At 55.6% G+C, this 25,651-nt stretch overlaps 9 protein-coding genes across 9 annotated transcripts; 3 read left to right on the top strand and 6 right to left on the bottom strand.

The window, feature by feature from the left end:
• Nucleotides 1-121: 121 nt before the first annotated feature.
• Nucleotides 122-1,936, bottom strand: B0I36DRAFT_131304 (aconitase). Its single transcript, XM_046148209.1, has 3 exons — nucleotides 1,812-1,936; nucleotides 444-1,756; nucleotides 122-380 (listed from the first exon to the last, which is right to left on the bottom strand). Exons 1-3 carry the CDS (start codon nucleotides 1,831-1,833, stop codon nucleotides 207-209), a joined length of 1,509 nt encoding a protein of 502 aa, XP_046011625.1. The 5' UTR covers nucleotides 1,834-1,936; the 3' UTR covers nucleotides 122-206.
• A 3,209-nt stretch (nucleotides 1,937-5,145) lies between these two features.
• B0I36DRAFT_131299 (aconitase family-domain-containing protein) lies at nucleotides 5,146-6,622 on the bottom strand. Its single transcript, XM_046148208.1, has 5 exons — nucleotides 6,430-6,622; nucleotides 5,709-6,276; nucleotides 5,578-5,652; nucleotides 5,465-5,515; nucleotides 5,146-5,398 (listed from the first exon to the last, which is right to left on the bottom strand). Exons 1-5 carry the CDS (start codon nucleotides 6,538-6,540, stop codon nucleotides 5,343-5,345), a joined length of 861 nt encoding a protein of 286 aa, XP_046011624.1. The 5' UTR covers nucleotides 6,541-6,622; the 3' UTR covers nucleotides 5,146-5,342.
• A 2,341-nt stretch (nucleotides 6,623-8,963) lies between these two features.
• B0I36DRAFT_350233 (zinc finger protein) lies at nucleotides 8,964-9,476 on the top strand (the record flags this gene model as incomplete). The annotated part of the gene is made up of 2 exons (XM_046156870.1): nucleotides 8,964-9,193; nucleotides 9,344-9,476. 2 exons carry the CDS (start codon nucleotides 8,964-8,966, stop codon nucleotides 9,474-9,476), a joined length of 363 nt encoding a protein of 120 aa, XP_046011623.1.
• A 449-nt stretch (nucleotides 9,477-9,925) lies between these two features.
• B0I36DRAFT_363896 (DASH complex subunit Dam1-domain-containing protein) lies at nucleotides 9,926-10,573 on the bottom strand (the record flags this gene model as incomplete). The annotated part of the gene is made up of 4 exons (XM_046158884.1): nucleotides 9,926-9,947; nucleotides 10,025-10,079; nucleotides 10,142-10,193; nucleotides 10,274-10,573. 4 exons carry the CDS (start codon nucleotides 10,571-10,573, stop codon nucleotides 9,926-9,928), a joined length of 429 nt encoding a protein of 142 aa, XP_046011622.1.
• A 1,310-nt stretch (nucleotides 10,574-11,883) lies between these two features.
• B0I36DRAFT_374879 (CRAL/TRIO domain-containing protein) lies at nucleotides 11,884-13,468 on the top strand (the record flags this gene model as incomplete). Its single annotated transcript, XM_046160316.1, has 4 exons — nucleotides 11,884-12,651; nucleotides 12,707-12,748; nucleotides 12,801-12,900; nucleotides 12,957-13,468. 4 exons carry the CDS (start codon nucleotides 11,884-11,886, stop codon nucleotides 13,466-13,468), a joined length of 1,422 nt encoding a protein of 473 aa, XP_046011621.1.
• Nucleotides 13,469-13,664: 196 nt separating this feature from the next.
• B0I36DRAFT_384866 (HIT domain-containing protein) lies at nucleotides 13,665-14,608 on the bottom strand (the record flags this gene model as incomplete). Its single annotated transcript, XM_046161031.1, has 4 exons — nucleotides 14,384-14,608; nucleotides 14,218-14,286; nucleotides 13,912-14,004; nucleotides 13,665-13,787 (listed from the first exon to the last, which is right to left on the bottom strand). The coding sequence occupies exons 1-4, from the start codon at nucleotides 14,510-14,512 to the stop codon at nucleotides 13,665-13,667; spliced, it is 414 nt and encodes a 137-aa protein (XP_046011620.1). The 5' UTR covers nucleotides 14,513-14,608.
• Nucleotides 14,609-15,680: 1,072 nt separating this feature from the next.
• B0I36DRAFT_131137 (uncharacterized protein) lies at nucleotides 15,681-17,051 on the top strand. Its single transcript, XM_046148207.1, has 3 exons — nucleotides 15,681-15,943; nucleotides 16,014-16,229; nucleotides 16,326-17,051. The coding sequence occupies exons 1-3, from the start codon at nucleotides 15,864-15,866 to the stop codon at nucleotides 16,630-16,632; spliced, it is 603 nt and encodes a 200-aa protein (XP_046011619.1). The 5' UTR covers nucleotides 15,681-15,863; the 3' UTR covers nucleotides 16,633-17,051.
• A 344-nt stretch (nucleotides 17,052-17,395) lies between these two features.
• B0I36DRAFT_350228 (SprT-like family-domain-containing protein) lies at nucleotides 17,396-19,758 on the bottom strand (the record flags this gene model as incomplete). The annotated part of the gene is made up of 2 exons (XM_046156869.1): nucleotides 17,396-18,719; nucleotides 18,776-19,758. The coding sequence occupies 2 exons, from the start codon at nucleotides 19,756-19,758 to the stop codon at nucleotides 17,396-17,398; spliced, it is 2,307 nt and encodes a 768-aa protein (XP_046011618.1).
• Nucleotides 19,759-24,256: 4,498 nt separating this feature from the next.
• Nucleotides 24,257-24,592, bottom strand: B0I36DRAFT_350227 (uncharacterized protein; the record flags this gene model as incomplete). The annotated part of the gene is made up of 1 exon (XM_046156868.1): nucleotides 24,257-24,592. One exon carries the CDS (start codon nucleotides 24,590-24,592, stop codon nucleotides 24,257-24,259), a length of 336 nt encoding a protein of 111 aa, XP_046011617.1.
• Between the last annotated feature and the right edge of the window lie 1,059 nt (nucleotides 24,593-25,651).

The raw sequence follows: 25,651 nt of genomic DNA, 5'->3' as shown, positions 1-25,651 counted from the left end.
TTTGTGCGATCTTCTCATGAGTCATGCCTCCTGGCATTTCCCATACCAGTTGAACGGGGCACCCCTGTGCATCACAATCTCGTCACGGAGGAGTGCATAAGTTTCCGAGACTGAGGTCTCGAGGGTATCGATCTGCTTCTCCATCACACCAGCCTTCAAGTCGTGCACCTCGTATCTACATCCAGACGTCGTGCTTATCAAGACGCTTAAGCCTTGGTGGCCTTGGCCATGGTGTTCAGGGCACTACCGTTCTTGAACCACTCAATCTGGGGGTCGTTGAATGTGTGGTTAAGCTTGACCTCAAAGGCCTCACCAGACTTGGGGTGGACAGTGGCGACAAGAGGAACACCGGTAGCGAGCTTAGTGCAGGGGATGTCGATCTAGATTGGGTCGTGCATGTTAGTTAAGTGCATATCAGATTAGTTGGAATGGCATTCACTTACGCGGTCCTCAGGCTTGATCTTTTCGTAGTCAGCAGGGTCGTCGAAAGTCAGAGGAAGCATACCCTGCTTCTTCAAGTTGGTCTCGTGGATACGGGCGAACGAGCGAACAATGATGGCCAAACCACCCAGGTGGCGGGGCTGGAGCGCAGCGTGCTCACGGGACGAGCCCTCGCCGTAGTTCCAGTCGCCGACAACGACCCACCTGATGCCCTTGGCCTTGTAGTCACGGGCAACGGCAGGGACGGCACCCCACTCGCCATTGGTGTAGTTCTGGACCTTGTTGGCCTCGCCGTTGGCCTCGTTGACAGCTCCAATGAGCAAGTTGTTGGAGATGTTGTCCAAGTGGCCGCGGTACTTGAGCCAAGGACCAGCCATGGAGATGTGATCGGTGGTGGTCTTGCCCTGAGCCTTGATCAGGATGGGCAGGTCCTTGGCGTCCTTGCCGTCCCAAGGCTTGAAGGGAGAGAGAACCTGGAGACGGTCGGAAGTGGGGGAGACAACAACCTCGACGGCCTCACGGTTGGCGGGAGGAGCCTGGTAAGTGTTCTCACCAGGGTCGTAACCCTTCGCGGGGAGACCCTCGATACCAGTGGGAGGAGTAAGCATGAACTCGTTGCCGTCCTTGTCCTTGAGCTTGTCGGTGGCAGGGTTGAAGGTCAGGGAACCGCCGATGGCCATGGCCAGAACCATGTCGGGGGAAGTGACGAAGCAGTGAGTGGCAGGGTTGCCGTCGTTGCGGCCAGTGAAGTTACGGTTGAACGAGGTGACAATGGTGTTCTTCTCGCCCTTCTTGACGTCCTGGCGATCCCACTGGCCAATGCAGGGGCCACAGGCGTTGGCGAGGACGGAACCACCGAACTCTTCGAACGTCTGAAGCTGTCCATCACGAGCAATGGTAGCACGGATCTGCTCAGAACCGGGAGAGACAAAGAAGCCGGTCTTGGCCTTGAGACCGTGGTCCAGAGCGTCGCGGGCAATGTGAGCGGCACGAGACATATCCTCGTACGAGGAGTTGGTGCAGGAGCCGATCAGGGAAGCCTTGACTTCAGTGGGCCAGCCGTTGGCCTTGGCAGTCTCGGCGAACTTGGACAGAGGCGTGGCCAAGTCAGGGGTGAAAGGCCCATTAATCATAGGCTCGAGGGACGAAAGGTCAATCTCGACGTGTTCATCGTACTCGCAGTTTTCGTCCGCACGCAAGCCATCGGCGTACGATCGTGCGTAGTCGCCAATCTCCTTGCGGTTGGTCGCGGCGAGGTAGTCGTACATGCGGTCGTTGAAGGGGAAGACGGAGGTCGTGGCACCGATTTCAGCACCTGAGAGCAATCAGTAAAAAGAGTCTCGTTGTGTAGAGGACAAGTGATCACGTACCCATGTTGCCAATCGTGCCCATGCCAGTGCACGAGATGTTTTCAACGCCAGGACCTGAGTGTTCGGTAGAGTTAGCAGGGCGGTAGAACAGAATGGCACAGGTCGTGGTCACAAAAAACAGCACAAGCAAAAGGGAAAAAAAACGGCAGAACTCTTGGACCAAAGGATGTGATTTTGTGCTGCACTAGCAGCTAATTCTAGATAAAACTAGAGTCCAAAAAAACACCGATGATCATAAGGTTCTTTGCCACAAATTGCCATGCTTTGGCCATTGCAGTGTGTCGGCAACCAAAAAAAGTGTGCAAATATGAGTGTTCATGTCCCAAGCGCCGAGTTCTGGCCATTGGTCCCGCTTCCCACGAACGTGTGTGTAACAATGCCGTCCAAAATTGTCCAGCCAGTTGGCTCAGAGACAGTGGCTGCTGTAGCTGGTTGGCCGAGCGGAACGCCAAACCATTATGCGTTTGAAGGGCTTCCAAATTGTCGCCTTGGCTCGCCAGAGAGAACAAGCGCCAGTAATCTTATTTGCCCGCCAGGAACCGCTTCATGCTACCCTCATGCTGAGCATTGTCGGCCTTGCGCTTGGCTGCTGTGCTTGGCTGCTTGAAGGGAACACCAGCCAACGGTGCCATGGTATCCTCAGGGACAGGGTTGCCATTGGCTTCGTTGCCACTGACCTCGTCCAAGACGCTGCCAGTGGTGCGAACCTTTGAGCGGCCCTTGTTCTTGTTCTCATGTTTGGTCACGTAACGTTCGTCACCGAGAGGGTTGGCGTCAGCAACAGCCTGGTCGAACTCGGCCCAAGTGCCAATCTCGATCAGAGCACGTGGAAGCTGTTCAGCGGCGGCTGCGTTGGCTGGCACAACAGATTGGGTTGGCTGGGCTGGCCGGGCACTGAGACCAAAGAACTGGCGCATCTTGTTGCTTTGCTTTGCTAGCTCCCGGGCTTGCTTGGCTTTGGCCTCGACTTGTGCCAAACATTTTGTGTGCCGCTTTCGGGTAAGATGTGTCTTGGCTTCGCAGTCCCGAACGTGCCACCAATCGCAAGGGCCACAGTGGTACTTGAAGACAAACTCAGGCAGTTCGTAAGACAAACCCTTCTCCTTCAGAACCTTTTTGTGGTTTGTGGAGACAAGATGCAGGGCGAGATCTGTTGGGCTGTCCACGGACTGTTCGCAAGGCTCACAGTGGTACGTTTGGGCGGCTCGGCGGTTGGCTTTGGTCTCCGCCTGTGCCTTCTCGTGGCGGTCGGGATGGTTGACTCTGTATTTGGCCGTCGCGACTTTACCCTGGGCCCTGAGCTTCTCGGGATCCTCTGCCTTGCGCCGCTCGTAACCCTCGCGGTGCACTCGGGTATAGTTGGCTCTGGTGTGCTCTCTGATGGCGAGAAGCTCCTCTTCTGTGAAGTCCAGTTTGTCGGAGAGGAAGAAGCCTTCTGTGAGCGGCGAATGGGTACAGCCTCCCTTGTATTCTAAGGCATCGATGTCCCAAGGGCAGAGATACTTGAAAGTCGGTCTGTAAAATAGGCTGGTCGACCGGAAATTGTATGCCCAAAAGACAAAGGCCAGGGTTGTTTCGACACACAACCAAAATCCGCGCATGATTGGCTGCAAGCTGACCTTTGGCAAAGGAGCCCAGCAGAGGATAGTTGTGTGCGTGATCTCATAACCTTTGTCGAGAGATCGTTTGAGGCCGAGAGGGAGATTGCCGGCTTTTTTCGCATACGTCTTGAGCCGGGAAGCAATTCCATTCACAATATCTGTGCCAGTTCCGATGTAGACAATGGGTTTGGCTCCAAACTTTTCAAGAACGACGAGGTACACACCCCAGATGATATTGCCGGACACGTCAATGAGAGGTAGGCTCTTGAAGAAGGCAATGGTTGGCGGCAGGGGGGAGACAATGGCTTGTAGAACGGCAGGGAGGAATTGGAGACCGGCGGCCGTGAAGAGATCTTCCTAAATCTCAATAGTACCGTAGCGTTGGTCGTAGATTCCTTGTTTGGCCCAGTATGGTGCTTGCAGGATACAAGACATGACCAGACCGGTGAAGAGGCTGAACGCCTGGACATAGTCCATCTTGGCGGCCAACCAGACGGGATGGACCGATTTGGAGGCTGTTCAACTTTGTGTGGTTCTGGCTTTGGGTTTGTCTGGCTTTGGCTTGTCTGGTGGACACATCCTTTGGTCAGCAAATGTGCACTTTGTCCAGCCAGGATGTGTGCAAAGGATGGGGGATATAGGCTTACCTCGAGGCAATGGATGTGTCGTTGTTGCGAGACACCAGCGAGATGCTTCTGGCCACATACAAGGATGGGAGAAGAAGGGAGGACAAGTCGAGACGACAGGCCGGGAGATGTGCCATTTTGGCAGGAAAGCCAACAAACGCAGCTCGGGCAGGTGCGAATGCGTGGGCGGGAAGGTGGGGGTGTTTTTGCTGTGTTGTTAGAGCGGAAGGAGCCAGCAACTCTTCCACCACAATGTGTAACCATCGTCTCGCAGCCCATCCAGCTGCGAGCCGTTGTCCACTTTCAAGAGCGGCCAAGCACCACCAGATCCCTCCTGGGGCTACTCGGGATGGCGTGCTGAAAGTAGACGGCCAAGCACCACCAGATCCCTCCTGGGGCTACTTGGCATGAGACGCCCGCAGGCAGTTGGAGGCCTGTAATTCCGGCCGGTACCAGCGCCCCTAAGGCCTGGATGTTTTTTGGGTGAGTTTTAGGGCTTCCCAGGCCCGGATGCATATGGAGGCTGCCCAAGCAATGAATTATATTACCGTCTCGCAGCCCGTCCAGCTGCGAGCCGTTGCCCTCTCTCGGGCGGCCAAGTACCACCAGCTGGTGCGTACCCAGTACGGGACGCCCGCAGGCAGTTGGAGGCCTGTAATTCCTGCGGGTACCAGCGCCCCTCGGGCCTGGATTTTTTTGGGTGAGTTTAAGGGCATCCCAGGCCCAGGAGCCACGACAAGAGGGTACACAACTCCAATGGGTTTTGTTCTGCCAAAGTGTAGGGGGAATTGGCGAGATTTGGTGGTTGGTTGGTTGGCTGGCTTTTGGTTTTGGCTTTGGCTGGCTTTGGTTTTGGCTTTGGTTGATGTAGAGAATGAAACAAGGTCTGTAGCCCTCCAGCTACCACCCATACGGAGCAGACACGGCGAGACGCCGTGCCCTGTCACCGGAAAAGACGCCCGCAGACAGGTGGAGGCCTGTGCCAACTCTGCAGGTACCAGGGCTCGTGAAGCTGCCAAACAGCAACGGCCTGGATTTGTCCGGATGCGTTTTAGGGCAGCCCAAGCCCAAGTGCAACAGGTTCGCAGGCGATTCCAGCAAGCGCTGCTTTGCTGCCAGGACGGTTGGGGAAGGACCTTTGGTGGACGCTCTCCGAGCGGTTGGGGACCAAAGTGGAACAAAACTCGGAACGCACAAACACAAAAATGTGACGCCCAAGGCGGCCAACATCAAAACAAAGAAATGGCGCAGACAAGACAAGACGAAACAAAACAAAACAAAGATGGAAATTGGGTAATTGGGTATCACCCAGAATCAAGAGAAATGAAAAATAGGTTCTCACCATAGTACTCGACAATCTCTGTTGTTGTTGGTCACTGTTAGGATCAAGCCACGACAACAACCAATTGATTGATTGATCACTTACTGCCAGTACCACCCTTGACGGTGGTGATGCCCGCAAGCTTGGTAATAATGTCTGTTGGTGGTGGCGGTGGTGTTAGTGTGAAGCCAATGTGAGACCAGTATGAGGCCACTTACCCTTGGGTGATGCCCAGCCAGACAGCTTTCCAGTTAGCTTCACACCCATATACTTCGGGGCTTTGAGTTCCCAGGCTATAAACTGCGTCAGCAAGGCCATGAAAAAACGAATCTACTGCGGGATTACGAACGTAGGCCAGCCATGACGTCTACTGCATCAGCACCGCCAACACCGATAGCAGCCATGCCGAGACCAGCGCCGTTGGGAGTGTGCGAGTCAGTGCCGATGAGGAGCCCACCGGGGAAAGCGTAGTTCTCGAGGATGATCTGGTGGATGATACCAGAGCCGGGCTTCCAGAAACCAATGTTGTACTTGGCGCAGGCGGAAGCAAGGAAGTCGTAGACCTCCTTGTTGATATCATTGGCGCGGGCGAGATCCTTGGGGCCGCCGAGCTGGGCCTCGATCAAGTGGTCGCAGTGGACTGTGGTGGGGTTGGCGACAGAGGGCATGCCCGCAGACATGAACTGGAGGATGGCCATCTGAGCAGTGGCATCCTGGCACGCAACGCGGTCGGGGCGGAGCTTGAGGTAGGAGACACCACGCTCGAGGTCCTGGCCGTGCGGGTCGTCCAAGTGAGAGTAGAGGATCTTCTCACCGTAGGTGAGGGGTCGGTTCAGGCGGCTGCGGACGACGGCAATATTCTCAGAAAACGTCTTGTAGTTGATGAAGTTGCCCTCCTCCCAGTTGTTCTGCTTGACCTGTTTTGAACAAATCCGCTGTCAGCTATATGTGCGGATTATTGCGCAGCGCCCACCAACACTGATATCATGCTAGTCTTGTTCTGAGCTGCCTGCTGGGGAGCATGCGCCCTTTGCCAGCACTCCGGCGACAGAATGCGATTGCCGACGTACCTTCTTGTCAAGGGGAGAGTCCGAGACGGTGGCCATGGTGCGGCGGGCGCCGAGGGTGGCGGCCACCCGCGAGCGGGCGATATTGCCCAAGACGGGACGAGTAGCCAACATGGTGACTACCAGATCCTGAGAGCTGTGGGGACAGACTGAGGATTGGGGGAGAGGCAGGAGCTGTCAACCTGGAGAGCTGCCTGAGTCTTGCACACGATGTGTGAGGTTTGGGAGGTAGGAAGGAGGAAATAGGTCTCCGTAACACGAGGAGGGGAAGAAAAGGGCTAAGTATTGCTGGCCGAGGGAAAAGGTGGAGTCGTGCGCGGTAAGTGTGTCGAGAGAGCTCCAGGGCTGCTGTGTTGCCCGCCCGACAGGGTGTGCGTCCTTGCTGGATGCGTGCGAGGGTGGTGGCCGGCGACGGCGATGGAGGTGAGTGGGCGCACCTGGGCCGAGCCTGGTTCGGGTCATGTACCTGGGGAGCTCGGACAGGTACTCACCTGCCATTAGAGTGGCGGGGTCGGTACCTGTCCGGGATGGGGAATACATGTCTCGGCTATGGAGAAGGCCCACCACACCGGGCCCCCATGCGCGGCCGGCCCAGCGGACGAATCAGACGGGACACGATTACCTCTTGGACCGTCGCTGTGACCTCACAATGCTTGAAACACTTTGTGCTCTCAAGGCTTTTTGGTGCTGGCCAGGTGAGCACTCTCTGAGCCTCTGTCCCAAACATCCAATCATCTGTTTGAGTGCAAGCAGGAACTCGACTTGCAGCACCTACGGCATGCCTGGTCGACACCCACGAATCGTGCATTCTGCTCCCCCGGCGTGGCTGGCATGCTGGATGGAGTCCCGTGAGGTCATCGCTTTGGCTCTCTTTGGGTGCTCCGGCACTTGCCCGCAGATTTGGCTGATGCTCATGTGCTTGTGCAAACCCTGAATGAGGCCCCTCGGAGCTCACTCACGACGACCGCCTCGTAACGCCGTAGGCCCGAGACGACAAGTATCCCAGTGGCACCCAGATTGCCACATGCCTGTTGCAGCCGGCGCACGTCGCTATTTTGGCGGCTAGATCCATCCGTGCTGCCCAGGTGCTGGGCATGTGCCAGTCCAGCCGCCGGAGCGGCTCCATCCATCGTGGGATGTGGAACTGCGCTAACGCTTGCGGTTGGCTGCGCTGAAAATGGAGCCACAGTGTTCTTCCGTCACCTTCATTCCATTCAATGCTGCATCCTCGTCTTCACCATGCTAATCGAACCGAGCTGCAGCTTTCCTTCAAAAAAGCGAGCGAAGCCTTCAGAAGCCTAGGGATTCCTCTGAAGCTAGAGTCTGGCTGCAGAGTGATCATGCCGGCTGTTTTGTACACTTGCGCGGCTTCAGATGCTGCTGTAGGCGCACAGCTCGGGTCATGGAAACACACTGTGTTCTCGGTCGGTCTTGTCGGACATGCGCACGAACGCCTTTGACCACGACTTTTTTTTTCCTCGACCACACAGCGCTCGTTTATGTGTCATGTGGGAGTCATGCAGGGGCTCCCGAAGTCCCGCGGAGGCGGTGGCATGGGGTTCTCCAGCCGAATAGATCTAACAACGATGTCTTTACCATCCGCAGCTTGGGCGATAGGTGCCGAATCTGGCTGGGTCTGGATCACTCGGAGGCTTTCCACCCACCCTCGCGCGATCTGCTGCAGGACATCCGGGAGACACCCTAGCCCGCCCTGGTGCAGGAACGTCTGAATCACATAGCCCGTCTCCAAAATGTTTGCCGCGGCACGTGAATGGATAATGGGCCATAACCATCTACACATTACAACAGAGTTTCTTTGCTCTCAGAGGGTGCATCCGCGGCCATAGATCTGAGCCCGGTGGGGCGGGCTCTTTGGCACCTGATCAGCCTCCATCCGACCATGACGCTGATCAAATAGTGTTCGCAGGCCAGGTGTTGCTGAACATGGCGAGGCTGATGCTTATTGACTTGTCTAATTATCTCTTTGGTGGATTGTGTTTGATTGTCCTTGACCCATACGTCATATTACCACTGTCGCCATTTTCTTCGGGCTTTCGGGGTGCTCAGAAAATGTTGCGCCTTTAACAAAGGGAGCGACAAGTCTCCGATAATACGGAGATATTTGTCTGCTGATCACCAATGGAATGGTGAATCAGCTCGTATGATCTTGAAGAAAGCTACGAACCGTTTCGTGGAACACTCACTAATCCTTGAGCCACGCTTCTCCCGCTATACTTTCACAGCTCGAGCAAGTTTTACTACACGTTGCTCCTTCCCAGCTACAGCTGTGACGGACCAATCAAGCCACTTCCAGGGTCCGCCCCGCATACCCCACCAAAATTTTCCCAGGCCGAGCAACCAAAGACGACTCGGTGAAAGAAAGATCTTATCGGCAGGCTTTAATGTTGCAAGCTCACCCAACATCACCCAATCGGCCACCAAAGAACCACGACGAGCCGGCAGACACAATCCACGTTCATCCCGATTTCTCGACAGACTCAACCCGCTTATTCCTGAACTCGTTTTCGCTTGACAAGATGGGCGTCGGCAACAAGCGCACGCTCACCAAGACTCGCCGACATCTGCGCGATCTCGACCAGATCAAGGCCGATATGCTTTCACCGAAGCACCTCAAGCAGTACCACGACACAAAGGCCCCCGAGGACCTGCCCGGACTGGGGAAATGGTACTGCGTTGAGTGCGCCAAGTGGTTCGAGACCGAAGTCAGCCTCGTCAGGCACGCAAAGGGCAAACCTCACAAGAGAAGGTCAGTGGTCCGGTCAAAGGTTGGGATCTGGTGTTGGCACTGCTTCACTATTCTCTGCAATCTATGTGTCGTCTATCAAGTCTCCCATCGGCCCTCTTCGTTCTTTTTCCAGTTTTCGCTGCTAACCGTGCCCTCTTTCACACATCGCAGGGCCAAACAACTTGCCGAAGAGCCCTACACTCAGAAAGAAGCCGAGGCCGCCGTCGGTATTTCCACCGATAATGTTGGTCCTCAGCGCCGTAACGACGCCATCGAAGGCGACGAGGATGTCATGGCGACCTGAGATACTTGACTTGTTCCTTTCAACAGCATTCCTCAGATAGACGGGTTCATGAGCATGGCGTTGTTGGGGTAATGTGTTTCAAGTCTTCCGCCGTCCGAGACACCAGGGTGGTCGGATCGGTGAATCAAGCATGGGAATTTGGCTCTGACAGGTCGCTGCACGAGGCCTGTGTGGTCCAGCCTCGAGATCATGCCACCGCAAGCAGGCGGACCACCGCGCCTAGGGACTCTGGGGGCACACTTCTCGACCAGACGAGATGTGCGCTTGATTGTTGCAGGGGCAACTTCAGACGAGCAGCCATATTTCATCGTAGGCCGCGAGCTCTGGGCCGAACCAGTCCACTGGTCCGCCCCCGGGTCGTCCCCCTCCCCCGAGTCGTCTGCGCACCACCCCTCGCAGGGAGTCGAGACTGTCGTGATTCTGTATGTGTGAACTTCTTTGGAGTCGGTTTAGAGCCTGTCGATGGATTTTCTACAAATGTGGTGTCGGTAGTCCTAGAAGCGGTGTTAGTCCTCCTGAACCACAATCTAGACATAAGGAGCATATACATAAAAGTGCTCTCGGCGTCCACATCGCCACGCTCACTAGACGGTCGAGAGGTGGCTAGGTGCATGCAAGTCAGCTTATACTCTCAACAGTCGCCTCGTTTGACAGCCGTTTCTTACAAGCCTCTGCTTCAAAATCCTTCGCTCTACGAAAGGAGTCTGCGATTGGTCCCTGCTTGATGTCCATCAATTAGTGCTGAGGGCTTTACTCGAGCGTCGTGCCACAACAGACCGCACCTCTGGGAAATCTACACAAAAGGCATTCATGTTGAGCCCGTATAGAAAGCTGGCAAAGTCCTCGCTGAAGCGGGCGAGGCTCTCGTGCATGAGCTGGAAATGCATCATGTTGGCCTCGAGATCCGTGACTGCGTCTGCGAGCTCGGCAAATGCTGGCTCGAAAGCGTTGAGCGGGAACGGATCGGCGCCACCGTTTGTGCTGCGCTGGGCGGACTCGCGGAAGGAAGAGCGAGACGAGGGCCGTAGCGGCGTTGTAGGTCGCGACCGCGAGGTCGAACGCGGCCTTCGGGTGCTTTCGGGGGTCGGGCCGGACATTGTATCGGCTGCGCCTGAGCTATGGGGAGTTTTTGCGAGTTCGCCGCTCGTGGATGAATCTTTGAGTTGTTTTAGAACATCCGGGGAGGGCCGAGGCCTATGTTGCAGCTTCTGCGTGATGTTGTTGTGGTGGTGCGTGTTGTTGCTCCGAGAGTGCGGCGCGCGGCTCAAGCTCCCCCACCATAAACCTGCTATCATAGCGTACGCTACCTCAAGTGTCATGGCAGAGCTGCTGGCACAGCCCCACTACTGTGATCTTGGGATACAGTGCCGCGGGCACTGAAAACCCGACGCTCGTGGATGTCGCTGTTTAAGCAAAAGGCGCTGCCACCAGGCAAAGGGGATTTTCGACGATGGATTGTTCTGCATCTCGCTCTTGTGCTTGTACAGCTGGCCATTGGTCAATTCTGCATCTCTCAACGTCGACAAAAGGCTACGTATATCGTCAATCGCGTATCAACTTACATCTGTCTCTGAAAAGGGCAGAATCGGATTGCCAATATCAGAACTGATCCGCATATCAAGGCATGGCTCCATGAAGCTTTGGGGCGAGGAAGGGGTCCCCAGGGGCCAGCCAATGTGGCCGCAGAGCTTCCGCCGAGGATGGTGTCGCATTCTGAACCTGCAATATACTGCTGAAGTCATAGAGGGGTTTCGTCATTGCAGTAGTGAGCTCGCGGGTCTTGGTTCACTGGGGGGCTGAACCACGCGAGCTTGGGAACTTCCACGCAACCAACACATTCGACATCAGGGCTCTCGCCATTGGACCGGTGACGATGGCGCTCGTCAGGATCCGGGCCATGCCCCTGGAGGTGATGCGCTCCGTCTCACCTCTCTGCTGCCATCCAGCCGCTGTGGCTCGGATGACTAGAAGCGCGTGCGGTACCTCGTGCCTGTCCGTTTTAGCTGCGCCCCATTCGCGCTCACATCCGCAGCTCCTTGGTCCCCCGACTGCGTCACCACGACCCCCCACTACCACTTCTTGCCGACTCCAGCAGCGCTCAATTTCCCATGCCATTCCCTTGCGTGCTCACCACATTTCTTGGGCCAACTCGCATCTGCAGCCCTTGTCGTCGTCACGGAAAGCGAGTCTAGCGGCCCTATTTACTGCACCTGGTCATCGTGCGGGATCTGTCATTCCAATATCACGCGAGCACATACTTTTACACAGTCAGGTCTCTGTCACCTCATACATACTCTCGCTGCTGGCCCTCGGCATCGCTCTCAGCGCATACGGCTTTTTGACTCCGTCAGAACCCGCCTCGGGCGCATTGCATACTTCCGACCTATCCGACACACTAGACGACGACATGGACGCGCTCCCAGGGCGCCCAGGCAATCTCACCCCCGAGCAGGACGAAGCGCTCCGGAGGTTTTGGACATTATTCTTGCACACGTGCGGCGTCTTCGCCGACGACGAAGCAGGTCACGAGGTTGAATCGACGCCGGCATCCACGACGGGGACAGATACTGAGGTTGCAGGGGACAAGAAGAAGAAGCGAGGGCTCTCACTCTTCAAGAAGAAGAAGGATAAGGATGCCGACAAGTCATCCAAGTCGGCAGGCTCGGACGAGGTCGTCAAAGCCGACGACACAGACGACAAATGGGGCGAAACCAAGGCATACCACGAGACGCTTGCGAAGCACACCCCGGATCAGATTCGAGCCACGATCTGGAGCATGGTCAAGCACGACCACCCTGATGCCCTCCTGCTGCGGTTCCTTAGGGCACGCAAGTGGGATGAGCATAAGGCTCTCGTTATGCTCATGTCCTGCATGAACTGGCGTGCCGACGAGGCGCATGTTGACGACGACATCATGGTCCATGGCGAGAAGCAGGCTGTCGAGCACGAGGCAGGCGACAACGCGGAGCTGAAGCAGGCCGGCACAGATTTCTTGTCGCAGATGCGGCTCGGGAAGACGTATATCCATGGGGTTGACAAGAGCGGCCGTCCGATGTCAATCGCTCACGCCCGTCTGCACAAGGCTGGCGAACAATCCCAGGAGAGTCTCGAGAGATACACAGTGTATCTCATCGAGACGTCGAGGCTGATGCTCACGCCACCCGCTGACACCGGGGTAAGTCAGAGATTTGCCGGAATCCAAACGGCCATCGACTAATATTTGAAAATAGTGTGTCATGTTTGACATGACTGGGTTCTCTGTCGCCAACATGGTTAGTCAACATGAATGAATATGTGCAGATCCTGCGACTGACGGTGCTGCAGGACTACGCCCCTGTGAAGTTCATGATAAAGTGCTTCGAGGCCAATTACCCGGAGAGCCTCGGTGTTGTGCTGATCCACAAGTCGCCATGGGTGTTTCAAGGTATTACAGTGAGGTGGCGGCGGTCTTGGTTATACCCTTACTAACCTGGATCGCAGGTATCTGGAAAATCATCCGTGGCTGGCTGGACCCCGTAGTCGCCAGCAAAGTGCACTTTACCAACTCGGCAAAGGATCTCGAGGAGTTTATCGACAAGGACAGAATACCCAAGTTCCTCGACGGGCCACAGGACTGGACGTTCAAGTACATGGAGCCGGTGCCCGGCGAGAACGACAGGATGAAGGACACGGCCACTCGCGACAAGTTGCTCCAGGAGCGCGAGGGCCTCTACAAGGACTTTGAGTCGCATACTGTCGCGTGGGTCCATGAGACCGATGCCGAAAAGCGCAAGGCCTTGCTGCTGGAGCGTAACGGCGTAGCAAAGCAGCTACGGCAACAGTACTGGCAACTCGACCCGTACATTCGAGCACGATCCTTTTACGACCGCATTGGCGTCATCAGAGGGGACGGCACCGTCAATCACTACCCTGAGTCTGAGTCGTCGCGACCGGTGCCTGTCAGCAACGGACTGGCGACCCAAACGGAGACGTCCGCAGATGATGTTGACTAGAGATCCGGCTGCAGATATAGCAGTTTCTTTGGCATGTAGACTAGAAACTACACAACTTCCAAGTGTTAAGCATTCCTGTCTCTGCGTTGTGATGCTACATTATGATTCCCCCCTGCACAACAAATCCAACGCCGACTGCAACTCCCCGCTTCAACCACGATTCTCTTCACTTGAAATCATGCTCCATGGGTTTGAATTACATTTTGGCCTTGATCTCCTCGGACAGCGCCTTGAGCGCATCCATCTCAGTCTTCTGTTGCGGCCAGCCAACACCGAGACCCTGCTCCGTATCGGGCTTGGGGATCATGTGGAAGTGCACCTATGTTCTGTGGTTAGCGTGCGTACAAAAATAGCTTGATCCAGGATTAATCCCAGCGCAGCCTCCGAAGCAGTCCCATATGGTCTTGACCAGGACACTCCAGAAAGGCTGATCAATCACTTACATGGTCGACCTGTTGGTGGGCGATGCGGCCATTGTTCTGGAGAATGTTGTAGTCTACAGCGCCCGTGGCGGAGATGAGCTTCTTAACGACGGGCTGGTTGTTTGTTTTGTGTCAGCCTGAGTACTTCCATTTGCGGGGATCGTGAGAATGAGTTTGTTGTCTGTTGGTGGAGCGCTTGATGTGTTTTCGTGGTACAGGCCAGGAGCTATGCATAAGCTACAAAGGGTTCACCCGCCACCGGCTCGTGAAAATATATAGGCCTGGCAGAATGTATGGGATCCGACTCAGGAATACATGAGGACATACCAAGATCTCGCCGAGATGCTCGTCAGGAATGTCCTCAAGCTTGGCACCGTGGAACTTTGGAATGACGAGCTTCACAACGGCGGCAGAATGATTAGCAAGAGGCCAGGTACATGATGCATGATGGAACGAAACCGGGTGTTGGGAACTCGGGAGTTTGGTGACATACAGCATGGCCCCGGCTCAACGGGTTAATGTCGAGGAAGGCGAGCGTCTTGTCGCTCTCAAAGAGCTTGAAGCAGGGTATCTCTCCCTTGATGATCTTGCAGAAGATGCAGGCAGCCATCTTGGACGACATGGGGGAATCCAATGGCAAGACTGGAACAGAGCTGCGCTGAATTGTGTCTGGTGTTTGTGTGATTGCATTCACGAAAAGGAACAAGTTGAGGATGGCTGCAACGGAAGCTAGAAACAAGCAGCTTACCTGTGAGGGGTCACTGTGTAGTCAAATCATCGATACCGCCTCAGCTACCAGGGTAAAAAAAGCAATCATTTTTGACATGGCCAGGTGCTCGCAACCTGTCTCGAACCCTAGGATTTCGGCAAACCTCCAGCCTCTCTATTCGCACCTCAAACACCAGACGCGCCTCAACAGAACATTTCGTGCCATGCATCTGGTCTCAGGCTTTCTTTCACGCGGGAATAGGGCCATCCAACCAAGAAAAAGCAAAAAGCAAAAAGTCTGCATTTGCAGGCGGGTTCCAAAGATTCTCGAGTGGAGTTTCTTGGGCCGCTACAAGGTTTCTTCTGGTAAAAGGCCTTTGCGGGTGTTAGTTTTGACACTGTGGGGTTTTGGCGCTGGCATGCCGGCCGGCTGCACCAGAGGCTAAAATCTTGGGTACTTACAAGAGGAAAGTCCTGTATAGGGTCCCACTCCTAAGTGCCTCGCGATTTTATTGCAAGCTATATGGGCTCGAGATGTGGGGCAAGGGTGTGCGGCGAGCAGGCGGGTCGGGTTGGGCTGCAAACCAGCACTCGGTTGGGTGAGTGGTGCGCTCAGTCAGAGGGCGAACTCGACCAGTGAAGCACAATCATCCTCTTCAAGGTACAATGGCTAGGGTTATGACTGAGCTAGAGTCTGGAGGAGCTGGATTTGACACAAGCCTGATTGTCCTCGGGATAGTGCAGGTGTGTATCAGCCTTGTCACCTCTCGTTGTGGCTTGACGGAACCATATTGTGATTACAAGGGTGCATCGTGCTCTGGGCAACGGAATCATAGATGTTAGAGACATCCGAGGTGCAGAGCCATTGACATTCGACGGCGTGTGCCACAAGTCCTGCTGCCATTTTCGAGGATGTCTTCGACGTCCCAAATCGTGCCCGGCCGGCCGGGTGACAGGGCTCGAAGGGTCGAGTGGTGTTACATCATCGCGCTGCTGACGAGAACAACCCTGCGTTGCACAGCCGGCAGCCCCGCCATTCGGCGCCCCAGCTTGCTTGCCTGCCTGCCTGCCAGCAGCCTGGTCGCAAGGCAGGCAGGACAACGGCGATGCCTCTGCAACCTTTGGGGATCTGGGCGGTGCTTTGGCAATAGCAACAACAATTGATACCCTTCGCGCAGCAAGAGGCCCCCTCCCGCCAGCCTTTGACACAATCCTCTTTCGACACTCTGCACATTCGAGTCGCATCCGCCGCCACCATCATCATCATGCCTGCCACTTACAAGAGCACCCCTCTGTACGGCGGGGCCCTCATCTGCGATCTGCCAACACACTTTGCCGACGTCAGGTATGCCGAGATTGCGCGCTGCGCCTGGAAAGTAACTTTCGGCTGACGGAGGGGCCACCTTCATTTGCAGCACAATCCGCCAAGTGCCCGACAATCAAGAGGTCTACATTGACAAGGAGGGCTTCACGAGCATCGTCTTTGACATTACCGAGCGCGTTGGCGGGCCCGGCAGCACTCCCGAAATCGACGGCGAGGCCCTCACGACACACCTCGAAGACATTGTCGGAGACGAGATTGCCCGCACAAAAGTCTGGAACAGCGCCTCCACGCACTTCTCCCGGCTCGAGTAAGTTGACCCGCCAACGTCTATCCAGCAAACACATGACCCCTGCAGACTCTCGATGCTTGACAGTCGCTGACCAAGGCCCGCCGTCACAACTAGCGAGTCCATACCCGCATACACCCTCATCGCGACACAATCGCCCAAACCCGCGGACCCCAGCCGCGGCCCCGCGAGTGGCAGCCCGGACTTTACAGCCATCATCCTCACCCTGCTCCGGCTCGAGCGCGAAAAGACCGACATCCTCGTGACCATCAACGTGCCGCACATCAAGGGCGAGTACGACGAGGAGGAGGTAGACCTGGAGCTCGGGAAGCAGGGCAAGTTGATTGGCGACGCGGTCGACTACGCCGCCAAGATCTGGGAGACGTTCAAGGTCAAGGACTGGACGCTTTTCAAGGAGATTTGAGTGTGGTCCATGAGCGTGGCGGCGCAAACTCTTGGCCGCCGCCTGGCGAGATATAAAGTGCACCCGACAGGGCATGGCAAGCTAGACCAGCTTTTACGCGTCGCTATAGGAGCGGGACTTCTGCGGCTCGCAGCATGTGCAGCCAGGAAATGCGCGGGAAGCGTAGCACGGGATTTTAGCGGATCACGGTTTTACGACATGCGACGTCTCCTACAATCTCAAGACACACAAAATTCGCAAGTACTGAAACGTAGCCGCCAGCTATTTGACGTGAGCCAGCGACTTGGGCCGGAGGATAGCGAAAGGCTCGCCTCGCTTCCATCAGATCTATTCCAAGTGCTCCTTTGTAGAGAGACAGGGCTGTCTCTGATACTCCTACAACCTCACCCTGCTCTACTTCCAATCTCGCCATATTATCATCTCGAGTCGTAACTTGACACGCAGGAAACGGAGGCATCAGATCGTTATGCAAAGCATGATGGTCTGGCCACATAAGTAACAGCTTGGGCAACCTGGCTTGGACCACGCTAGATCATCATGCGGTCCTTGTTGAGGACGCCAACCCGAATTATCAAAGTGTGCGGTCATCTATTATGTATCGACCAATAGGCGAAATTCATAAGCTGTTGTACCAAAACATCATGACTCCTGTATGCTGTCCACCTAACGCCGCCGTGAAAACAATCAATGTCATTCTGCGCCAAGCCTTGACTCCCTGCAATGCCTGCTCATGCGCCTACAACCACAGAAACGAATTCAGCTTTCAAACGAGAATTGTGCTGTCCACCACGTTCGAGTCGCCATCGACGCTGAGGTCAAGGGCTTGGACAGACTCCACGATGAACTCGACGCCTGTACTGTCGTCCGCGAGCGTCGTAGACTCATCGCCTGGTTGCTGTCCGTCCTGCGAGAACTGCGCATCGAGCTGCTGCTGGAGGTCCTTCTGCTCCTTCTGCTCCTGCACACGCTTCTTGTGCTCTTTCCACCGGGCCGATACGAGCTCCATCTTCTTGTCGAATGCCAGCTCCTTGTGCGTCGTCTTAAGCTCCGCCATCTGTGCAGACAGGAACTCTTGCCAGGCACTGAGCTTCTTCTTTTCAGGCGCGGCACCGCTAGTCGTGGGAGAGCTCTTCTTGACCCGTGGAACAGGCTTGACCTGAACCAACACACCTCGGCACCGTCCGCAGCGCTGGCGCTGAGGATCGACGCTCTTGGTGTGGCGGTGGACTTCGCAAGTACACTCTGCACAACGCCAGATATACTTGTAGTCAATCTCATAGCTGTGCTTGGTGGTGACTGTAATGCCCTTGTCCTTGAAAACCTTGCTGCACTTGGCACCCCAGGCTTTGAATTCCTTGCCGTGTGCCATCTTGGGCTTACCATCGAGCATAAATACAGCAAGGTGGCAGAACTCGTGCGCAACAGTGTTGAGGAGGTCATCCTCATTCGTCAGGACCTTGGTGGCAAGCTCAATGGAGGCTTCGTGCTGGCGCTCCTCCTCCTTGGTGACGGAGCCGTCCTTGTGCTTGGTTGTCCGCGTTGTAGTCTTGCATCGCCAATGGGCACGGCCAGCCGTGGTCTGCAGAGTGTTTGACCACACAGTCTTGAGACCACCAGTGGTTGCGGCTAGTGCTTCGAGTCGACCGTCTGTGATGCGCTCGTCAAGCTCGCGAAGGAAGTTCTTCGCAATGTCATCCTTGATAGCATCAAAGGCCTTCTTCTCTGACCGCTTCTGGGGGCTGTTTGTGTACTTCTGCTTCAAAGCTGCCGAGTCTTCCAAGTTCGGCGTCAGCTTGCGCGGGCTGGCCTGCCTCTCAGGGGAGTGCCTATCGATCCAGGTGAAGTTGACCTCGGGGTCCCAGAACTCCTTGTTCTCGGGCTTCCACGGTGTGCTGGGGATTTGGGCCGGCTTTGATGGAGAGGTGAGTAGCTTGCTCTTGGTTGCCCTCTGGGGGGTGCTACACTCCGCCACTTGCACCTCATCAGAAGGCTCTGTGCCGCTCTTATCCTTCTCGCTGGCCGAAAGGCTGTCGGAGGTGTCGGGCTCGTTCTTGCTTTCGGAAATGTTGGCTTTCTCTGATCCGAAACTGTTTACAATGTCATTAGCACAGAAATCTACATCATCTCAGGGCTGGCGGCTTACAGCGACAGTTTGCCAAAGGCATTCTCAAGACCGTCGGCGGCAGCGGCGTTTTGCGGCTGCGGCTTGGGCTTCACCGGTGATGGCTCTATTAACCTGACAGACTTAATTCTGTTCTCGATGTGTTCGGCGTCCCGCTTGGGCTGCTTCCAGAGGTCGGAAGAGTCGGTCTTGGACAAATCTGACACGCGGCTCTTGTCGGTGTCCACGTCTCTGGGAGCGAAAAGCGAGCGGACGGTCTTGTCCTTGTTCCGCGTAGGGCTGTCCATGTCCGACTTGGACAGCTCGACATCCGACTCTGACTCGAGGATGGGCCCGTTGAGCCCGGTAGAGCTGTCGTGGTCCGTGCTGCGCATTGTCGTGTCCTTGAAGAGCACAGAGTCTCCGATGGTGCTGTCCTCGGCGATGAGCGAGATCTTGGAGATCTTTTGCCTCAGCTTGACTCTCGGCGTCGGCTTTGGCCTTCTTGCCTTGTGGTCCTCTTCGTCGCTGTCAATCATGAGACGCGGGCGACCAGGAGTTTGTGTGAAACGAGGCTTGGGAGGAGGCAGAGAAAAGATGGTGCTCCGTGACGATGATCTGAAGGAGGTGAAGGAGCTGGACGTGTCAGAGCTCTCGTCACGCACACGCCGCGCGCGAGCCGTGCGGCAGCCTCTCTCGATGTCCTCATCGTCATTGAATGGCTGGAGGAGGGAGCTTGCGACGGGAGGCCCATTGAAGCCGACACCCAGTCTGCGACGTCGCATCGGCGTTGCTTGAATGGAGGGCTTCTGCGACCCGAGGATGTCCCTCTGCGGCATCTTCAGGATGGGCTTGATGGTGGATTTGGGAGGTTGGGTGACGACATTCTCCTTGTCCTCGTCGTTGATGATGGGAGCGCCCTTGACGGGGCTTGCATTCTTTGCTTTGTGTCGGCGGATGAGCTCGTTGACAGCAGGGAAGTCGTCGTCGCTCTCCGCGCCGGAGCTGTAGAGTAATGTAGCCATTGTTGTGATGTGGTTGCACTGGCCGGGCAGTTGTGATAGAGCTAGCGATGTGCTGTTGGAGTGATGTTAAAGGGGAGGTCTAGGGGTATAACTGAGCCAGACTAAGAGGGAAGGACCTTGTTCGGGCGGCGCCTAGGGCAGGAGACACTCCACGGAAATGTTGTGGTGGTCGTGCCTGGCCAACTGCTGGTGGGCAATTGATGTTGTTGACATGGGGCTTGGGTCTCGTTGCTAGGGACAACCACCACCGCCCTCGTCATTGCGCAACCCACAGACCACTTGCATCCCCCATACGCGCTGGTTCGAATATCAATCGCCAGCAAACCCAAGACCACGCTTGTCATTACCCAGAGTTTCACGCTATTTTAGCTATGTATGCCTTTGGGACTTTGCGGTCAGCTTAATTGTTTGTTTGTTGCTGTGTGGAGTTGTTGCTGGCGCAGCCTGGCGTGCGGAAGTGAGCACTGTGTGTGTTAAGACCGATGACAACTTGCAGCAGTCAATATGTGCTCTTCGCTATTTTGTTGTTTGAAAGCAAATCAACCTCTACAAAAGGCGCGCCTAGGCCCTGCATGATTGGAAACTCTCCAACTCCATCCTAGCACCTTGACACTACATGGATCGTACTTGCCCATCGTTTACCCACGGCAACCAGGCCCTGCTTCATACTCTGTCAAGCTGTCCCATGTGCTAGAACAAGAGGCGATATAGCCGACGTTGCGCAGAACGCGAACATCGAACAAGTGCGATATGCCCGAGATAAGACAATAAGCAGGCAAGATCAATTATGGACTACAGGAATGATATAGTTTGCACCCCGCCTCTACGTGATGGGATTACATAGCCCAATTGCCTTTGGCAGTTCATGAGTCTAGCGGAGCTTTCATCTGCTTCGACTTGGTGTGCAAGGGTCGAAACATTCACCAGCTTGGGCGAGTCGTAAGACGAGACGGCTCTCACTAAAAATTTAGTTGAATTGTAAAGTCGTGGGTTGTATGCATCGCGGCCAGTACGTTCGAAGTACTTGCTGCATTTTATTTAGCACGAATCGATTTCCCCCGAGCAGCAGTAGTTGTTGGTAGTAGCATTCCGCTTTGGCCAGGATGAGATCAACGAATCGCGTTCAACATAACCTTTGCTAATTCAGGGGAAGGATAAACAGCAACCCTCGCTCTCAAGCACTCACCATGCGAGAACCGTCCGAAGAGGGCAATTTAAGTGTTTCCAGTGATGTTACAGCATCCACCTCATCTTCGTTCTCAGTCCGCACTTCAGGTGCCCATTACTCATCGACCGTGCAGTCTTGGGTTGATCAAGTGAGCCAACTCCCACGATGGCGAGTGCTGGTGGTTCCAAGATCATGCTGTAATCTGCACGCCGAGATAATGGAAGCCTTGCCTCATTGTCTGATTTCGGTGAAGAAGTGACACACCATGTATTGCCAACTTCATCTAAATATACATTAAACCCATATACTCATAGCTAACTACCAATAACCATTTAATGTCTGCCACTAGAAGCACCACCGTATCGAGACTGTAAGCAGGAGAGGATTTGAATAGTGGGGACAGGAGGAACAAGACTGCCGCTCTCTAGATGGCTGTCCATTTGAATGCTAAGTTTGAAGCACGTTGAACTCTGCGCCTGCCTCGGGGGAATATTCCGCTGACTTGGCACTCGGGGTTTTTAGTGATGACATCCCATACTTCCAACCGTGAGGTCCTTGATGACGAGTCAATTTCGCACTCATCTCGGGCATTATCATAAACGTCGACAATGACTCAATTTACCACCAACGTAAATGCATCGCTAGCCATGAAAAGAATGCCATGCAGCATCGCCGATATATGTTGGAAGAGTAGGTGCTGCCGTAATCATGCCCCAAAACTGCCTTCAGATCAACCATAAAAACGTGTTCCACATTTCCAAGTGATTTGTTGATTCAAACCAGGACTACCACGGTCATAGTACAACCAGGCCACCATGGTCATGTCGTAACCGCCACATAAAGGTAGTTCCCGTGCACTCCCTCCTCGGCACTAAATAGCTCTCAACAATCTCACACGGTTTGATGATTGACTCCAGTTGCATATATTTGACTGTGGATTCTCTTTGGCTTCGCGGCCATAGCCCGACTGCTCAATGATGAGGAAGATCTCTCGGATATAAGTTGTCAGATTACTAGATTGGCACGAGTCTTGCAGTTACTGCAAGTCGAGGGCCTTGGCTCATTCATTGAATACTCCCGGAAGCGATCGAAAACGATGCAGTGCCTTTCAGTCATTCAATCAAATGGAACAGCTGCATGCGGAGAACACTATTACCGAATCGAAGAGAAGGAATATTCCCGTTTCGATATCACCGTGGTCGCTCCACGTCGACGGAAACTAGCAGTGGGGAAGCCAGCCTCGAGGCCTCAGGATCCCGGTCCTGCTTGATAAGCTTGATTGAGCATGCCCATTCAGCCAACATCTAGCTTCAAGAATTGAATTAGGAGATTGCAGCAGACCCAGTGTTGTGGGCCAACCGTCAGGCACAGTCGATTCATCGGCGATCGCGACAAGGTGAGCGGAGGGAGCCACATCGTGCAGATGAGCCAGAACACTGTGCACCGTTTCGCGCCGTACCGTTTCGTCAAGGGGCTTTCAATTGCCCGCATTGTGGCCAGCCATCCCAGGTATCATTGCCGACAAGGGAAAGCCAAACCGAAATCGAGCGTGGATGTGCCTGAGCTGGCTGGAAATCCAGCGAAGTTGGCGTTTGTGCCTTCCAAAACACCTATCCAAGACGCGGCTGGCGTGGGTTGTGGCAGCACTGCTTGAGTCATCTCTGAAGAGATGGGGCAATGCCATTTCGGCAGATTAACACCGGCGACAGTCATTCAATAAATCAATCGAGACCTCAGGGACTCTGTACCCATTGCTGATCAGCGCGCACACAAGGTCCACGCAATGGTGAGATTGAGCCCGAGGAAGTGGAGGAGGGCCCTTGCACGGAGCCTCAGCCAAACAGGCGAGACAGGCTCGATCGAGAATTTGGAAGTTCTAAAGTTGGCAAGCCTGACGCGTTTGAAGCGGAGCCCATCAACGGTTCCTGAGAGCACGGTGCTCTCACGCTGCGTAGAGCGGCCTTGGGCGGGCAAGTAGGTGCGCCGAGTGTGGGCATGGTGCAATTCGCTTGATGGACACGATGCGAGACGCCCCTTAAGGTTCGGGGGGTTAGTCGTGTCGTGTATGGGGGCGGCTCCGCCACTGTGACTGACGCACACGGCCGTCGATCCAGTGCGAGACGTGTTGACGACGAGTTTGGAGAGCCTGGCTGGAACTAAAGCTGGAAACTAAAGCCGTCGAAGGTGGTGGCACCTGGGAAGTCGCTCAGCAGAGGACTGGCCCAAGCGTCGTGGCCGGCTCGAACCACAGACGACACGGACGTCGGGTGCTCGAACGAAACCACGCCCACTACAGGACACCTTAGGGCACCTGCTGTCGGCGATCTGTGACGGCGCGCCCGCCGTCGCGAGCGATCGTGGCCGGACTATGGACACTACGATCGCGCAACGGGCGGAAGCCTGCCGGGCCGAGTAGCGAAAGCTGATCCCTGGCCTCGCCTGGCTCTGATCCCTTTTTAGCCTCGTGTCCATGTTCCGGTTTTTCTTCCCACGCACCAGTCGGACAATGGAAAACGGCACTTTGCACGGGTAATGGGCGCGGGGCACCCCGATCCATCTCACCCACCAGCTGAGCGAGGTGTCGTCATCATGTCCACACCACCGAGTCGTGCCCGGCGTACCTTGCATGGCGTGTGGGCCGGGTCCTCGCATTGTGGCGGGCTCCCTCCCGCGCATCGACTTGTGTGCGCCAGTTGTCAATTGCCATGCTCACTGCCTACACTGCATCCTAGGAGGCGAGGGTAGAATGATTTCGATGACTTCATCAAGAAGCCTGCTGTTTGTTGCCCGATTGGCCGGTAACATCCCATTTCGGGAGAGAGTGTTGAATACCATCCGCTGATCATCTAACCACTGCGCTTGCGAAGTGAGATACTGCTGCGTGATAGACGGGCAGTTGCTATCGTGGAGGTGCTGAATGGACATGTAACATTGCTCCCCGAGGTGCAAGAATACGACAAGCGTTCGGCCATGTAACCGTTGCGGCCAAGCCATGAAGACGAGAGCATGTCCCGAGCACACCGCTGCCCAGAGCATGCGATGCTTCTCGACTTTACAGAATGAAGTAAGTTCTGCTCTTGTTCCTTGAAGGTTGCCATGTCATAATCGAGCTGACCTGGCCAAGAAGCCAACCGCCCCAGCTGGATGGCGGCCATTGATTGAAACCATGGTCGGTGGCATCCAATTGGTTGCAGCGCCCATTGTTCGAAGCTAATTTCAGAATGCTGCCTTTCCACACAATGATGCTATCGCAGCCCGCTCCCCTCACGTTTGGAGACAAGGGACGAATGAATCTCCATCTCTCACGCGCTCGTCTTGCAATCCCACCAGTCAATCGTGAATGCCATCCCATCCTTTCGCGCGGGTCGAGCTGCTCCAGTTGCCTCCCAACCTGTTTCTCAAAAAGTTGGGTGTCTCCACACCACCATCATCGGCGACGTTAGGAAACCGCGCAAAGCCCAAAGGAGCCAGGCCAAGCTTGTCATTGCTGCCGTGGTTGGACTGGTCTCGTGTCTGTGCCTTGGCCGCCACCCTTGAACGTGCAGTTTGTGCCACCCACCAATTGCCAGTGGCTTGGTGCACGAATATGAGAGCCTTGTCGCCTCCGAAGCAAATAATCAAGCTTGTACGGAGGAGTACAGCAAGTCGGTAGAGACGGACTGTCATGATCGAGCTGATGGCGCATCTCTGAGCTCAGAATTAGTGTGGTCCGAAGGTAGGCCTTTTCATCGGGAGCAGGAAAAGCCCGTCTGCCGCCACTGTCAAGGTCGAGCATGAGGGCCTGGGGGCGGCGGCCATTGAGTTTTGCAAGCAGGGCGGCTGCCAGCTGGCCGCCACGCACCCGCCCGTCACGACAGTTTCGGCGCTCCCCAGTACCGTCTTGACTCCGTTTGTGCTGCACAGCCTTGCCACGTATCAATCACCGACTCTGCTTTCTAGAACGCTAGCGAGCCAGGCCGGACATTGCTGATCCTGGGCGTAGCAGGCAGGCGAGGCAGGGAGTTGATACGCGGGACGTCCGGATGCCACTCCCTAACTTATGGGTCGCGCTGTTACAACGCTTGGACCCAGCAGTGCGTGGCAGATGGCTCTGAAGACCTCCAGGCTTCTCGTGGCATGGCCGGGTGGTTCAAAAGACGACACGGAGAAGGCGCCGTGCACGACATAAGCATGCAAAAACCAGTTCCCTCGGCAACGACGACGCCAGGCAGCTTCCCGGAGGTAAGCGTGGAGATGGCCGAATGGGGGGGGGAGAGGGAAAGCATGTTGTCTCTAGCCGGCACACCAACTGTCGACGGAGCAGAAACGATGCCCATGGCAGGCAAGGCAGGGAGGGAGAGGTACGTACTCCCGGGCGGATCCCCCTTGCCCCTGCATGCATGGCCATGGCCCACCCACCCACCCACCTCAGTCCACACTTGCGCAGGCGCCTCGCTCGAATTTCTGAGACGCCATTGCTGCCTTCCCGCGCCGCGTCCAAAGGTTGGCACAGTTTCCAAGGCGCGGACTGGGCCTGCCCACGCACCCCCTGGCGACACGGGCGGGGCCCCCTTTAAGCTACGGCGTACAGTACCGGTATCTGCTGCTGCGCACCACACAATGCACCCACCACCACCACCCACCGACGCCGCCCGCCCATCGACACGAGCCTGGCACGCCAGCACGCCGGCCCAGCCGCCTGTCCCCAGCCAACCAGCCGCCTGCCTCCTGAAAGGCCAGCCATTT

Source organism: Microdochium trichocladiopsis, assembly GCF_020744255.1.
Source record: "Microdochium trichocladiopsis strain MPI-CAGE-CH-0230 chromosome Unknown B0I36scaffold_6, whole genome shotgun sequence".
NCBI classification, from domain to species: Eukaryota; Fungi; Ascomycota; class Sordariomycetes; order Xylariales; family Microdochiaceae; genus Microdochium; species Microdochium trichocladiopsis.
Note: the sequence above shows the minus strand (reverse complement) of the source record. Positions and strands in the feature narration are given on the sequence as shown.

Bases quoted from the DNA above. Each gene is read 5' to 3' on its own strand.
- B0I36DRAFT_131304 (XM_046148209.1), bottom strand. From the start codon at position 1,833: ATGGGCACGATTGGCAACATGG. The intron at 1,757-1,811 runs GTACGTGATCAC...GATTGCTCTCAG, and splicing joins GGGCACGATTGGCAACATGG to GTGCTGAAATCGGTGCCACG. The intron at 381-443 runs GTAAGTGAATGC...GACCCAATCTAG, and splicing joins AGATCAAGCCTGAGGACCGC to ATCGACATCCCCTGCACTAA.
- B0I36DRAFT_131299 (XM_046148208.1), bottom strand. From the start codon at position 6,540: ATGTTGGCTACTCGTCCCGTCTTGGGCAATATCGCCCGCTCGCGGGTG. The intron at 5,516-5,577 runs GTAAGTGGCCTC...CACCACCAACAG, and splicing joins TGGCTGGGCATCACCCAAGG to ACATTATTACCAAGCTTGCG. The intron at 5,399-5,464 runs GTAAGTGATCAA...CAACAACAACAG, and splicing joins CGTCAAGGGTGGTACTGGCA to AGATTGTCGAGTACTATGGT.
- B0I36DRAFT_131137 (XM_046148207.1), top strand. From the start codon at position 15,864: ATGCCTGCCACTTACAAGAGCACCCCTCTGTACGGCGGGGCCCTCATC. The intron at 15,944-16,013 runs GTATGCCGAGAT...CTTCATTTGCAG, and splicing joins ACACACTTTGCCGACGTCAG to CACAATCCGCCAAGTGCCCG. The intron at 16,230-16,325 runs GTAAGTTGACCC...CGTCACAACTAG, and splicing joins ACGCACTTCTCCCGGCTCGA to CGAGTCCATACCCGCATACA.